The sequence below is a fragment of the Cephus cinctus genome, unplaced genomic scaffold (genome assembly GCF_000341935.2).
Source record: "Cephus cinctus unplaced genomic scaffold, Ccin1 Ccin1_scaffold0662, whole genome shotgun sequence".
NCBI classification, from domain to species: domain Eukaryota; kingdom Metazoa; phylum Arthropoda; class Insecta; order Hymenoptera; family Cephidae; genus Cephus; species Cephus cinctus.
In genome coordinates this window covers 28238-44166 of record NW_014333291.1, presented here as the reverse complement: position 1 = coordinate 44166, position 15929 = coordinate 28238, and the positions used below count along the sequence as shown (strand labels likewise).

The 15929-nt window shown below is 39.4% G+C and overlaps 2 protein-coding genes across 10 annotated transcripts in view; one reads left to right on the top strand and one right to left on the bottom strand.

Annotated features, from left to right (window-relative positions):
- Positions 1 to 9075, top strand: part of LOC107269468 (serine proteinase stubble) — a 26023-nt gene extending 16948 nt beyond the window's left edge. For 7 of the 8 annotated variants that reach the window (XM_015743339.2, XM_015743338.2, XM_025086764.1 and 4 more), the window contains 8 exons: positions 3591 to 3680; positions 4386 to 5215; positions 5295 to 5557; positions 5780 to 6050; positions 6482 to 6951; positions 7027 to 7324; positions 7392 to 7517; positions 7745 to 9075. In XM_015743339.2, the coding sequence (XP_015598825.1) occupies positions 3591 to 3680; positions 4386 to 5215; positions 5295 to 5557; positions 5780 to 6050; positions 6482 to 6951; positions 7027 to 7324; positions 7392 to 7517; positions 7745 to 7903 (2507 nt within the window). In that variant the 3' untranslated portion in view covers positions 7904 to 9075. The remainder of the gene's footprint in view (positions 1 to 3590; positions 3681 to 4385; positions 5216 to 5294; positions 5558 to 5779; positions 6051 to 6481; positions 6952 to 7026; positions 7325 to 7391; positions 7518 to 7744) is intronic. The other variant, XM_025086767.1, reaches the window with a different exon arrangement.
- On the bottom strand, positions 8273 to 15929 carry LOC107269471 (mucin-5AC). Of its 2 annotated transcripts, none has more exons than XM_015743344.1 (7): positions 15296 to 15929; positions 14846 to 15150; positions 13101 to 14601; positions 12826 to 13031; positions 11862 to 12047; positions 10865 to 11078; positions 8273 to 9397 (listed from the first exon to the last, which is right to left on the bottom strand). In XM_015743344.1, the coding sequence occupies exons 1-7, from the start codon at positions 15327 to 15329 to the stop codon at positions 9258 to 9260; spliced, it is 2586 nt and encodes an 861-aa protein (XP_015598830.1). In that variant the 5' UTR covers positions 15330 to 15929; the 3' UTR covers positions 8273 to 9257. The 2 variants fall into 2 exon arrangements, with proteins under 2 accessions (XP_015598830.1, XP_015598832.1); XM_015743346.1 differs by having other exon boundaries at positions 10937 to 11078.

Below are 15929 nucleotides of genomic sequence, written 5' to 3'. Positions count from 1 at the left end.
ATTGGATCATTTGAAACTCGTGTCGATTTGAATTGTCATTCCCAAGCTAATAACCAACAAAAAAAAATTACGGTTCACGAGTCACGATTCTAATAATTATTTTTCTTTCCTTCGGCAGTCATTAAAATCAGGCTTACCAATAAAAAATATAGTTCGGTTTAACGACAGTACGCATAAGATACATTGATTTCGATCGTACAGCAAATACCTCCTATAGTTATACCCACAATTAGTTACCGTACCGATTTTAAAACGGTACCATTTGAATTCGGGACAATCTCTTTAGTCACCCGATTCATTCGATCCTGTAATTTCGTCATGGCCTCGTATATTATACTAAATATATATATTAATTATATGTATACTTACATATAATGACAATATTACATACAACGTATAACTATTGTTCGAATTCGGCGCGGTTCGTTTGGTGGAATCCAAATGCCTCATGATTCTCGCAATTAGGCATCTGTAGGATTCGGATACTGCACCAACGTTATCGTTAACCCAGTTCGTCTTGACAGCGTGACCGGTTACGTATTTTTCATCGGTCTTCATCTGTGCATTAACTTCTTCTTTTTTTTTTCTTTACTCTTTCTTTCTTTTTCTTCAATTCACTTAAAATTACAGCGTACCTTCGGTTCTCCTCGTTAAACCTTATATATAGGCTTCCGCGCAAGCTGGAATCTTTTGCGAAACTCGGTACTTTCTAAAAAAAAAAATAATTTAACTCGCAGTCAGCCATTACCCGTGCACTTGGCATTAACTTTATTCCACATTGTACGCGTTATCTTATTCGAGGCACGACGAGGCGAATTAACATATATTATATTACTAATGAATACAATACTAGTAGTATGCCTAAGTGCATTCATACTTTTTTTTTTAGTAAACTATTACCAACGTACAATATGTTGCACTTGTATGCAATTTCGCGCGATTAGTTTCTGCTTTATTATGCAGTCGAGGATAATCGACAGTAATTTCCAATGTGGAGTTAAGAGGTGATTGATCGCGCGACAATCTTGACCCAGTATGTGAATCGAGAATTCGGTGGATATGTATAACTATATGTACATATAGGTAATATGGGTATATATATATATGTATTTATACGTATGAGAACACGTGTGCCAAGGATGGGCATGCATCCTGAGGCGGTTGAATTCCAGAACGATCGACATTTTCGAGCAAGGGGAACGAGAATGGGATCGAGAATGAGAATTGGAATGGGATAAAAGATTAGAGTGAGTTATGAGATACGAGATTGAGAATAAGAATGAGCTATGAGAATAAATGTAATGTTGAGGGGTATGAGCGTCAATGTATCTCGAAGCATCGTTAACCATCATTCACGCATGGCTAGGTCAAGAATCTCTGGCTGGAGCCAAGTATCATATATATATATATATATATATATATATATGTTCAACTGGGAGTTTTAATGCCATATATGTATTTTACCAGGGATTCTGGATGACTCGATGTCGATATGTGGTGGATTAAGGAAGAATTTATGAATAATTCCAAAAGTGACTTAAGATTTATTGTACATATGTATATATGAAAATTGAATGATTTTCAAAATAATCCCTTTGGTATTTTATTAAATTTTCTGATAAATTACCTTAAATAAATATGGACTGAAATACCACTGAAATTTAAAATAGGAATATCGACATTTGGTATTCGTGAATTTTTGAAAAATCTTATCAGCTTTTTGTCTCATTCCGATAAGATTCCAGGAGTTGTATTCGTCGAGGATCAGGATCATTCTGAGATAATAAGTCAGGAATGCGGATCGTGCCAGTTCAGTAGCCTCGGTTGGTAAGACTGTCAATGAGAAAAAAAATCTAAAGTACCTACGTAACACTCAAGTGGATTGCGAAGAAGTTGATCAGCCACGTGTCACAGAGTCCCATCACAGTGAGTTACAACGAAATAAGAAAATTGAAGTGACTATAGAAAAGCTATAAAGATAACTGACTTCCCTCTTCGAGGAAATAAATATTCTGTGAAAATGCAATAAGATGTGGAAAATTCGATTAGTTCAACGAACAGAAGCATTCGCGGGAATCAGGAACACAACGTGGCACAATAGGAAATTCGGGGGGATAGAAACTGCGACGAGAGGATGAAGCCGTGATAAGATTCTTATCCGGATAAACAGAAGCTGAACAACTTCGCTTAACGAAGTCTTCTTGAAACCTAATCGATTTCCATTAAATCACGCTGGGGACCTTGGCCGTTATCAGAAATCTCAAGATACTTATCAGCCTCCTTGGAACACCTCGAGCGCAAGGATACATTTCGTGGAATTTCATTTCCTCGAGATTATATTTTGCGATGGTTAATAACATAGCGGAATTCAATATAGCGCAATAAACCGTAATTAATATCCTTGCCTACTGACGTATCTTTGTGTACTATATATACCAAGTTGGTATCAAAGTGCAGTAGCACGACCTGAGGAATTCCGAATGCTGATGCGCATAAGGAACATGCGTATAGCACTATGGTATGCTTATTAGTAGTCAAAGTACAGGTGGCATGTTATATATATATATATATATATACACACACTATAACGTATTTTCTTAATTCGACTCTGATAACGAAAATCCGAGAACTAACCTACGTCACTTTCGGCCGTCCACCCTTCATCCATGCGTCCGCATACCAGGTGGGCGCGAGCCAATTCTTTTTTCACCGGGACCTGACCAGCCGGTATTACCTGGGAGTTGAGGTGGAACAGTCTGAACTACATCAAAAACGAGAGTTCTGACGGAACCTATAGAAAACGTACGGCCGCTCAGGCTGCTAGGTTCAGGTAGAGAGAGTCGGAGTAAGCGTCAGGTAAATTGAGAATAGTCAAATTCGAGAACTAATCATTCCGATTGGTCGAGATCCTTATAGCCGATGACTCTTATACTTTCATTCGAGTCGTCCCTTTAAATTAGATCGAGAGCGTTCCTTAGGGAATCGGTACGTCATCCTTGGAGATCCTCATCGTCATAATTCGTCTTGTTACTCAATATGGATTCACATAAAAAGACAAATCGCAGGTCAATTCAAATTTCGTTGGTAGTACCGTTGCGTTCCTATTTACTTACTCGTACGTGGATTCCCAATAAATTTCTATCTATACGAGACTTTACGCGTAATCCTGTGATTTACGAAGTAACTAAAGACAGTTGATTATGAATTCCAAGATGGCAGTATTTATGGTCTACGTGTCGGTATACGTACACAAGGGTATTTTACAGGGTTTATGCACTGTGTAAATCCGGCTCGGTTACGGTAGATCAATGTTCGTATCTTCTTCTCTTTCTCGAGTTTCTTCCTCTTAATTTCTGCCTCCCACCTTCCTTCCGTTAGCTACCAGCTATCACGCTACGCGTTCTCCTCCTCCGCCGACGCCCTAACCTATATTGTTACAGCTATAGATATATATGCCAATGGTTCTCACCCTTTTGGCCATAAATTACGTTTCACTCCTTTGCCGCGAAACCTTCAATCTCTTCGCTCCCACGCTTACGCGTAAACGCACTTGCCGAGGCTAAAAACCTGTGCTCTCATCTTGCTTTCAGGGATCAGGATGCGGTGGATCGGTTACGTGGCTACAATACTCTGGTGGTCGGGCATCGCCAGGTCCCTCAGCTCCCTGAATCGAGGTCACAGTTAGTATTTTATTTTTTTATCTAACTTCTTAGGTGGTATGGGACAATTTTGAAATTTTTTTTCTCTCTTGAGGATAAACGAAAGATTAACTTCACGGCCTGGAACTTGAATTCGCATTGTCAGACATGAAAATGTTAATTGGGAGAGGACCAGGGTCGTTGGGTAGTTGGTCGTTTTGAGAATCTGAGAAAATTAAAATTTAAATGTTTGCCGTGACAAAGTTGAAAACTGACAATTTTAACATCTGAAGCTCTAGTCTTCTTTAAGAAATTTTGTAGCAGTTTTCTCTTGAGTTTTTCACACGTCTAGTTCAATCTTCTTTGTTCAGTCTCTAGTACGTGAGACACGCGTTTACATACTGGACATTTAGCGCCCTTGTTATCGCCAGTCACGTTTTAATTAACCTACATAAACCGCGTTAATGATGCAAACTTGCACATTTCTTTTTGCAATTATAATTTTTTTCTTTTCTTTTCTCAGCATTTCCATTTCACCCTACATGGTGAACCAATTTTCCAAAATTTCTCAAATTTTTCATCTAGCCCCAGTTTGACATATTTACCCACGTGCACTTATGGTTGCCTATTGGAATTGCATGAGCTCATCCATTCATGAGTCTCCTATGTGTGTCCGGTTTATTATTAGTAATTTTATCAGTAAGATATGTAAATAAATAGGCACTGAATATCTCTTTATCTCCTCAGGCTACAAGATCAGCCCAAAGCCATGCAGAGTACCTGGTCCAGAAGGCAACGAAGGCACCTGCATGTTCGTATGGGAATGCATCAAGTCCGAAGGCACGCACGTTGGCGTATGTGTAGACACCTTCATGTTTGGTAGCTGTTGCGTGCACAATTCTACGTCAAACAGCATAAACTCGCAGCAGGTGTCATCACCCAACACACTGAGGCCATCATTGGCCGATGCACTGACAGATGAGCCAACGAGACCAACGTTGACGTCGCTATCAAGTCTCGTGCAGACTGTACCAAGCTCATCTAGACCTGCAATATACTCATCCCAGAACCACGCCGGAAGTACACTGAGGCCACACAAACCCACATCCGGCAGCTTGCCTCGTCCCTCGCAGAAGAGACCTCACTCAAAACCCACTTCTGATCAGGACAACAGACTTCAGTCTTCGGACGTCCTCGAAGATGATCCGCATGTTTGGGATAATGGTCCCCAAGGTGTTAAAAGACCTCAGACTAGTTTACTGAGTCATCAACAGGTGTTGAAAACAAGGCCTCATAATGATGATTATCTGTCTACCGCTTCAAGCACTTTGGGGAATGTTCAGGGTAATCAAGGATTTAAGGACAAGATTGACGATACTCATAATACCCTGCTGATTAGGCTACCAAGTAAAAATCAAGGTGTCAGTGCTAATAAAGGTCAGCAATTCAAGCCTTACAGACCTGGATTGAACCAGAGGCCATCTGAATCAAGACCTGATGACAGTGGAACGGAAGTCACTGATTTGACAGTTCAAGAAACTATACACCGACCAAGCGTCAACTCCGTGGACGGACCTGTAAGTTTTTATTAATAAATAATCAAACTAATCGATCTCTGTTGACATTATGATATTAATGAAAAATCTATCTTATCAGGAACCTGCCGAGAATTCCCATCCAAGCTTAAACTTCATTCACACCGAACCTCCTCAATGGGCGACTAATCCAGCTGCATCCAACAAACCAACTGATTATTCAAAACCATATTTTTCCATCAAGACGACGACTTATCGTCCCGTCGCTCTAAGCGAGTCAACCAGCACCGGAAGCAGTCACGTCTCAAAACCAGATAACCAGAACAGTCCTGACAAGTCTCCCACGACCACGAGACCAACTTACTACAGTAGTCAGTCCACCAGGTATGTGACAATCGACTTGACTCCAGGACGATAAGCATTTCCGAGTGACTCCGTTATTTCCGACTTACCTACTAACGTGCCCGGTACAACGGGAATTTAACGATGTGCACGTTATTGTACTTAGTTATTCTAAGATTTTCTAGTTTAGATAAAAATATGAAAGAATCATAAGCGATAAGAGATTTCATTCTGTACGCCACTTAAAACTTCATTTCATTGTAGCGCAGCCGGATCCGTATCTCAGACTGTACATTGGCAAGTAACCACGGAACCAGCATTCATAACCAAACAAAGACCCTCCTCAACAAAGCCTGTAACCATATTGGAAACAACGAGACCATCAAGTTCCAGTAATCATTTTTGGTCGGAAAATAGTTGGAAGCCACCTAAACCGTCATTGAAACCTCATTGGACCGACAATCCTAGCTTGTTGCAAAATGGTCCAGAGAATTTTCCTCATCGTCCAAGTTTCAAGCCAACAGAGTTGCAAGAAGTATGTACTCCCATTGACCTTGATAGACATTAATGATAGCCAATCTATAGGCGATATTTATGGAAAATCATTTCACGAATACTGTAATAATTTATAATTAGCCTTGAAGCCACGACCGGATTTCTTACAGGAAATTTTAACCTCTTCATCCTGACCATGCTCTGGAGTAAACGAGACCGACCAACAAGAGAATCTTAGATCTACTTTAATCATTCGTTATAATTTACCCTTAGTTACGTCATTTATCCATACCCGAGAAGATATCGTTTAATTCCTTTGAGATTCTAGTCTCGGGCTTACCAAGATGTAGCAGCCTATACCTTTTACAACTGTTACTTTACCGTAACGTCTATGCACTCTCATATGTATCGTCGAAGCTTTCATAGGTAGTGACTTATAATTTATTCTCATTTATCTATTTTCGCCATTAGAATTCCGAGTACCACAAGCCACTCGGTTCAGCCCACTACATAACGACCTCTTATATCGAGACTTCGACCAAGCCAAGACCTACAAAGAAGACCACGATCTCCACTACAACCTCCACCACAACGACCACCACGACAACAACAACTACTACTCCAAGACCTACAACAACTACAACCACCGCAATGTCTACCAGTCCCACCAGTGAGACCTTACCCCAAACAGCATTTAAATCGGGGAACGTAGAGACCGTTTCCGCCGGAACCGAAGGCAGGGACATGCCTTGCGGCCTACAGTCGCAATTTCCACATCCTGAGACCAGGATAGTCGGTGGCAAGGACACTGGTTTTGGAAGATGGCCGTGGCAGGTATCCGTGCGCAGAACGTCGTTCTTTGGCTTCTCCAGTACTCATCGTTGCGGTGGGGCAGTGCTAAACGAAAATTGGATTGCGACTGCAGGCCACTGCGTGGACGAGTAAGTGTTTTTTGTACCGGGTTAAAGGTCATTTTACTATTCAATTTTATAATGCATTTTTATTTCAACTTACAGTCTGTTAACGTCCCAGATACGGATACGCGTGGGAGAGTATGACTTCTCGTCGCTACAAGAGCCTTACCCCTTTGTTGAACGAGGGGTCGCTAAGAAGGTCGTACATCCAAAGTATAATTTTTTCACGTACGAGTATGACCTTGCTCTTGTCAAGCTCGAGAGTTCATTGACATTCGCTCCGCACATAGCACCGATTTGCCTACCGGCTGGAGATGATCTCTTGATAGGGGAGAATGCTACTGTTACCGGATGGGGTAGGCTCAGCGAGGGTGGCACGTTACCATCGGTTTTACAAGAGGTGATTTTTCGGATTTATTTCAACAGATTTCTTAATCAGTTACTTTAATTTTTCATAACCTTTACAGGTCTCCGTACCGATTGTTAGTAATGACAAATGCAAGTCCATGTTCCTACGGGCTGGAAGACACGAATTCATTCCTGAGATTTTTCTCTGTGCCGGGTATGAGAGTGGAGGACAGGATTCTTGCCAGGTATACTTTATTTTTATTTGGGCAAATAATGTATTTACTTGCCGAGTAAACATACAGCGACTGTATTGTATAAAATATGTTTCTCCCTATTTCAAGATGGTCCACTTGGTACCACTCATTTACATTTTCTCGTTGGCATAATAAATTCTTCACAAAATATTAGACGGTATCGTGTCTTATCGCGATAAGGAGCATCTACTCTTTTTTTGACTCGACTTTGCTTTCAGGGTGATTCTGGAGGACCACTTCAAGTCCGCGGTAAAGACGGTCGATATTTCCTCGCTGGAATAATATCCTGGGGCATCGGTTGCGCCGAAGCAAATCTACCGGGCGTCTGTACAAGAATCTCCAAGTTCGTCCAATGGATACAGAAAAACGTCACCTGAAGGGAAGACTAGTTAAAAGGAAAGCTCCTGGATATTGGGAAACAGAAGATTATGGAAAATAACGAAAGTCAGGAATCGTAGCTAAAAAATAATAAGACAGCGACAACTACTTCGAGTCGGTTCTTGAATCTTTGTATCTTTAAGTGACATGGAAAATAATCGAAATTCGAGAATCCAAGAAAAAGAAACTATACCAAAACGTACGAATTTTTTAAACGATTTCTCGTTCGTTTCAGATCGCGACTGAAATGATATTATCCTAAGTGAGTGATAAGATACTCAGCAATAAGAAATACTCGAATGACACTGCGGGTTTAGTGGAAGTAAGCGAGATGAACATTTTTCAAAGTGAGATACGTATCGTGAGTGTTCTGAATATAAAAAATGCCCAGTTTATTTTTTTTGATTCCCTCCTCTTCCAAGATCGTCGCCTTATACTGCTTTAAGTTATAAGAATTTGTCGGGACGCTCGAAACGGAAAACTAAAATCTATACAATTTATTTATATAAACTGCGACAATCGCGCGATGTACGAACTGTATTTATATAAATATGAGTAAGATGATAATATATTCGTTTAATATAGTGAGCTAGGTAGATATATACATATATACTACACAGCGTTTCCAAAAGTGACGAGAGCCCTTTTTGCGAAAGACGTCGTTACGCACTGTTTGCGTCTTTCCTGTTATTCTGTAGAAAGACAGAGAAACTATATATACATAATATACACGTACGCATATAAATCGTATGTATACGTACTTGTGTAGCAAGGTTTGTAAATGCTAAACTCTTGCCTATTCACTGGAGTCTCGATCGGCAAACGATTCTTATGATAATTCTTTGCGTACGAAAAAAAACAAATAAAAAGTGAAATTGCGATCGAGTTTCATCGTCCCTGAGCCAATTCGTTTCCCCACCTTTCTTATAAGTTTCTTCCCTATGTCTTTCTTATTAGTTTCTCTTTCCCCTGCTCTTTTTTTCTTTCTATTCACGCCAATTTGTACAGAGCACAACGTACATGTATACTTGAAGATAGGTGCCTACGATAGAACTATTATAGAAAGACGTTAGGTTTAAAGTTTTATTAAAAAAAAAAAAGAAGAAAATTGTTCATACGATACAAAGCTATTATTTATAAGCAACGTCAAATAAATATAATTCCATTATTACATATCTGGGTATATCCCATTTTTTGTTCTTTAAATTGTCATTCTAATGTACCATCTTGATTCGTCAGCGGCTTGTGAATTCGTACGTTTTCAGACGAGCTTTGATTCCCAGTATGAAATTCTTCAGCAATCCTCATATCAAATATCTGGAATATTTTTCATTGAAAAATTCATCAAAGACCTTAAAGTATCCTTGAATTTAAGGGGTCGTCTATGCGACCGGCTATCAGGGACACAGCTGTTTGGGCGTCGATGATAAAGTATAAAAATGGATGTTCAGCCGTGAAGGACACTGGTCCCGCCCTCTCGAAAAGGCCATTACCTAAAAACATGGAAAGAGATGATTAAGCTTGTTACCACATTGCATGTAATTATTGATGGCATATACGTATAAGTTTTCTGTATGAAGGAATATTAATGCGAACGTATCATCGTTCACGCATGATGGCATAACAAAAGAGTTATCATTACCTTAGACATGGCAGCGCCATTATTATTAGTTACAATCATTGTTATAATTAATAGTAATTAAAGAGTGCAAATGAGTCAGGAGCTATTAGGTCTAATGAATATATTGGAAAGTATTCTCGAAGGCAAAAAAGTAACAGCGATATCGGTATTGATAAAATAATTTTTTTTTGAAAATTTTATCAAGAATATTATAAAATTTAATAATATAAAATTTTATCAATTTTATCAATGAATATCGATGTGGATAAGAGAAAGAGAGAGAGAGAGAGAGAGAGAGAGAGAGAGAGAGAGAGATAAAGAGAGAGAAAGAGATAAGAAAGTATTGTCAAAGTTGTTATCAAAGTAAAGTTATTGTATAATGGTGCGCAAAGTAATGTTACCAAAGGGAAAATCGTGTTGCGATGTGAACAAATAGAAAATGTCGGCTTGCACGTAGTAATTTAAATACAATGATTCAGAAATTCCAGTTATATTATATAGAGACAGTTTGTTACAAGGCCTTTACCGGTGTCTATTTCTTTCAGTGAGTCAGGCCGGATATCAGTCATTAACTTCGACAAAGTTTATAACAATACTGAGAAAATTCTCAATTGTAAACGTTATCCTTGCCGTTAGTTAACAATTGTGCTAAATGCAAAACAATTGGGTAAAGTGTTGGTGATTAGTAACAGAAACGAAGATCGAGTTTAACAGGTGGGATTATTTTTTTTTTCCTACCATAAAAAGGAAAATAGTAGGTCGCCACCTTGTGTTAAAAATAAAAAAGACAGTTCTAATGCTTGTACGAAAAAAAAACTGAGTTTTAATAATTAAAATGAAATTCAATTATACAATGTTATAATTGTTGTTCAGTATCGTCTTTTCTGTTATTAATGACGATTTTTTAGAAAAAAAAAACGGAAAAAGAATAACTAATAATAAGTTTAACATAGGATTGCGCTGTAGCAGTGATGGGCGGTAATGGCCGACTGTGTGTTCAACACGCGTAAAAAGACACTCTTGAATTGTCCAGGGGACGCAAATTGCATGAGTAAATCATTATTTCACATGATAACTGAACGATTGCATTAAAGCATTCATTTAGTAAGCATTTGTTCCTCTTCGCTTGGTACTGAGAAAGCGGGGATAGGTAATATTTACCTTTGTATTGAGTATTACTGTATGATTCTAGAAAGGATGAAAATTTTGAAAAAAAAAATACAGTGAAAAATCCACCCTTAACATATGAGAATATGTATACCTATGGGTGACAAAGATGATGCTAAACAAGGTAGGAGATAATGATAGTGCAAAGTATATACAAAGCATAGAATAAAACCTGGATGTAGAAATCGGTAAAAGTTCCGGCGAGCTGGTAGAATCAATGGAGGTTCGTAGTAAAGCGACTCACGAGAGTGTGTTCTATCAGGTTTCATATAATTTCTTATATTCACGCCAATGCTCTGCTGTATATCCCTGGCGTAGACGCCCAGATCAGGAGTCATGGGTGATAAATCGGCTGACCTTGGTTCGAAGACGTCTCTGATACCAAGCTGTAAGAAATTACAAAAAAAAAACCATTCAGACACGTTATAAGATTAAATGACGGAAATACGCATACCGGACATAACATCCTATTCTCAGGATGAAAACTCTATGAGGATGTCCTAATTTGATGATTCAGCTAACTTCACAGAATCAAATGTATCGCGAGACGAATGAAGCACATTGATTTTTTTCTGTCTTCCTTTTTTCATTTCCTGAATTTATTCAAAGCTGCGAATACCTTAAACTTATTTCTTTTTACCAATCGTTGGTTATTCTTTACGGATAAACTCACAGAGGGCAGTGTCCGTCGTATGAACTTCCATTGGGATCCGTTAGCCTCAAACTGTCACGATATTAAACGTTGCTACATTTCCTTTGATACTCGTCATCAGCTTCCTTTTTTTCTTAATAGATATAAACTTCGCTTTTACGTTTGATCTTGTCAGAAGTTTCGTGTACGTCTTCGAGGATAAGAGGAATCTTAAGACATTACAACTTTAATGTGCGGGACTAAATGCTTAAAATTGGGTAACACCTACGTGCACGAGTTTCACGTATCCACATATCTAAGGTACACACTATATTGTATATACATATAAACGTTATGATAATAACCGGAAGTCTAACTAGGATAATTTTCATAAACTAATTCGTGTTGAGGTCATCATTTTTACGACTAATTATATACTGTACCTTCTTTCCTTTTCTTATGGCTGCCTCCTCCAATGAGGAGATGTGCCAATATATACTGTACCTTGAATTTTAATTTTTATGAAAAATTGACTCACCCTTTGTAGAAATGGTGTCAATGTGACAAACCCCCTTAGCATAAAACTAGGTATTGTCGCTCTGACCCAAGTAGGTTGCAATTCCCTTCGAAGCTGTCTGATCGTGAGTGTGCTAAGGTCTCTAGAGAGTCTATGAGTACCACCTCTTTCAGTAGGCAGAAGCAGAAGGATATTATACCTCGGATCCTGAAAGGAATAAGAAATAAAATGGAGCAATAAAGCGTAATGCCAGCAGCGAGAAGAGTGCACGCTAAGTTAATGACTACTGCAGAGTAAATGGAGAAATAATATGGGCTGTGCGAGTTCAACGATCGAGCAGTAATCTGCAATGGCTAAAAAGAATTTCCTCTTGGTATAAAAGAAAGGTATAAAACGTGATTCAGTCCGTTCAGTGAGTGCGACAACCTAGCGTAAACTTATCCGATCGGAATGTCAATGCAGACAAGTTAGACAGAAGGATGAAAGCGGAGAGACGTCTGGATGCATTTGATAAATTCGTCCAGACGTTCTTTCAATTTCGCGAATTAAAAAAAATCATGATCAATTCAGCAAATAAGTGTGGTAGGTGGAATTATTTAAAAGGATCAACTTCACTGAAACTGGAAGGAAGTGGTAGAAGGTCGTGACGCAAAAAATTATACATATAGAATTAAATGAAAAAAAAAAGATTGAAGGTATATGCATAATCTTAACGACAATGGCCACGGATACTTAGGTGATCCTTGATGACAATTTCACCAAGAAATAAAAAAAGACGGAGACGAGTGTCACGGCTGCTGAACTCGAGGATCGCTATTACACGCAGCGATGCTTCAACTCATCGAAGAGACATTGTCGAAATGCAAACTTCCTTGAGTACCACTTCCTTTACAGAAAACTCGAGGCGTGAAGCCACTTCGTTGAAGCCCAAGGCCTTGCTAAACCGAGTACAGACACAGTGCTACCAATGTGCAAATTAACTAACGTCTAGAGGAAACTCGAGAGCTACAGCTTGTATAGAGGGTAGGTAGGCGAAAGGTAGAACAGCTGTGTAAGCCGCTGCGGAGACGGATGTGACGTCACACCCATTTACAAGGAAAGATAGCTCTGTAGAATCTCGAACAGTTGCCTCTCCTGTACCAGGAATGTAGTCCCTCCAAAATCCAAGATCCTGCATCCAGATTCCTTCGTCTATAAGAAAAAAAGAACTAGCTTATCAAAGTCTTTCATGCTATAAAATTTTATGACTTCTCAATATACCTGGAAAGTTTGAAAAATATCCTCTGGGACTCCTGGTGCTTCTTCGACGAATTTGACCTGACAAACTACTTTCTGTCGGTGGTAAGGTTGTTTCCATAGGGATAGTCATTGTCGAATCACTCGCTGGACTAGTACTAGTCATATCAGGTATTTCTGTAGTATTTTTATTCACGTTCACGCCAGTTGTTGTCACAACTGTTGTGTCAGTTGAAGCAGTAGTGGACTCTAATAAGATTTTCATTACAGGATCCTCTGTGACCGTCGGATTACTTTGAGCTTGAGAAGTGATAGTGGCTTCATTCAAAGGTGCAGAATTCGTTGTCGGATCTGTACTTGCAGTAAGGGAAGCTAGAGGAGAGTCAGATGTAGGGTCCATCATCATTGTTGTTATCGCATCCTGAATAGTGGACGTTGTTCCTAAGGTCGTCGACATGGATTCTGAATTAGGAGTACCTAGTGCCATTGGATCAATACTGGTACTATCCGTAGAAGCTGCATCCGTTGTTATGGTAGTATCTACTATCATGGTAGTGGATACTTGTTGTCTAGAGGTAATTAAAGCATCCTCTGCAGAGGTGGTATCTGCTGGGGATGTATTAGGAACAGCTGTAGTTCCTGGGGTAGTTCCCATGGAAGTAGTTTCTGGGATACTTGTAGTAGGTTGTTCTGTGCTCGTAGATGTAATTGTAGTCTGGGATACAATAGCTGCAGAACTATCCATCTGTCCAGGAGTAGTCAAAGGTGGTAAAGTTTCCACAGACGTATCAGGAACAGGTGTTGAGGTAGTAGGTGGTCCAGTTGTAATCGTGACAGTCGTTGTAGCTGGTACGGTTGTAGTGGAAACAGTTGTAGAATTCTCAGTCGAAATTTCAGCTGTTGTACTTTCCATAGACGGGATTTCGGTTGTCAGTGAACTTTGATCCTGGCTTGTGATAGTTGTGCTAATGCTTGCCAAACTGTTCAAAGTTGTTTCAGAAAACCTGGAAGCAATTGTTACAGTTTCTGCGGTAACAGAAACAGGCATTGTCGTTGCAACGGTAACTCTTTCAGGCAGTGATGACAAATTCGTCACTACAGAAAAATCCTCGATACTTGATGCCATTGTCGTAGGACTTTCAGTTACGTTTAAAGATGCATCAGGCTGTGTTGTAACTTCAGAAGCAGAGGTCGATACTTCCGGTGTGATGGTAACTACATTCTCATTCGTAGATGTTTCCGTCGAATTTTCCTGATTGATCAAAGTCGTTGGAGCATCCGTCATCGATTCATCAGTACTTGGTCCATCAGTCGTCGTTGTTTCGTTTATAATAATTTCACTAGAGACGCTCATAGGCGTAGTCGTCATATCCTCTGAGACCGAAGTCACGTTGTTTTCTTCCGGTTCAATGCTTGACAAATCAAAGCCATAGAATCTCAAAATGTCTTCGTACTCAGGACGCAATTTCGTGTTTTCCTTGTTCAAAGTCAAACCACCCAGGAAGCCGTCGGCGCTGAGGTAACTCTTGAAAAGTAAATTTCATCAGATTTATTAACGCTAAGTTTACGTCCAGAATAATTCAGTTCAATTTCAATGTACATTTTTATTAGGAGAATGAATAACGGTATCGAATATAAGAATGTACCAACAATAAGGTTATGTTACTCGCGATAAAATTGTCCCACGATTCTATGCTACTCCTTGTAATCTGATTGGATCGGTTGACGTTCAGGATTATTTGTTTCCTTGTAATCATAAATAAACTCACTCTGAGTCTCCTATGAACGTCTCTAAGACCAACTCTCATGATATCTCGATCGCGCGGCAGACCTAGAGCTTCCGCGATTTCTTCATTTCCTCTGCCAGCGGAACCCTCGTAAAGTGCAGCGAGAACAAATCCAGCACCGGTTGGTGAGAACGCGACGTTTCCGTCATTGGTATATTGCTGGAGGATTCTCACCCCTAGATCATTAACAACATCCGTCATGATATCGACAGGACGTTGAATGACGGGTTCTAGCCATAATGGAAAAGTATCCCCGTTGTATTGTGCACGAACGAGAATGGACGTAACTAAATTACGTAAAAAAATTAAAAAAGCATCATTTTTTAATCACATTTAAATACTCAAAAATTAATATAATCAACATGTATTATTGCATTATTACACAATATATAATATATATACATATATATACAATCAAATATATTTACGTACGTTGCAGTAAAATAATCCGTAGCGTAATTTCCATTTTTTTACTACAAATTTTTTATTTATTCCTTATCACTCTCGCACTGATCACATTTACTCGTTAAGCGTCCAGCCAGGCGTATCGTATAATGAGTATCACGAATCAACGTCTGTGCATAGTCCCTAAGTCTGGGACTGGGACTGTCTATCGGGATTAGTCTTGGCCGGGCGGACTCTTCGGCGGAACTGGCGTAGTTTGCCGCGGGGCCCGCGAGACTCGGTAGGACTTTTTTAAGAGGCAAGGTCGTCAGGTAGATAACCCCATACCATCATTTCACGCAGTCATTTCTCCCCGTTCCGCAGTGAATTTACATATTAGACTCCCATTCGTCTGTGGATCGCTGTACCGAATTAGTCAGGCTTTAAAAAAATGTATATAAATACATACACCAACCCCATGAATTCTCTTTGAACGAGGCCCGTTATTTTTTTCAGAGGCAAAAGTGTCTGGCTCGTTAAGAGCTTACCATTAAATTTCGGATACCTGTATCCAATCGTTCTGGTAATTTTTATATCCAAGTATTACTGTAAATATAATTTTAAAGACCAGTGCATAGTTTCCGTTATAAATTATAAAAGCATGTTCAATTGGTTCGTTATT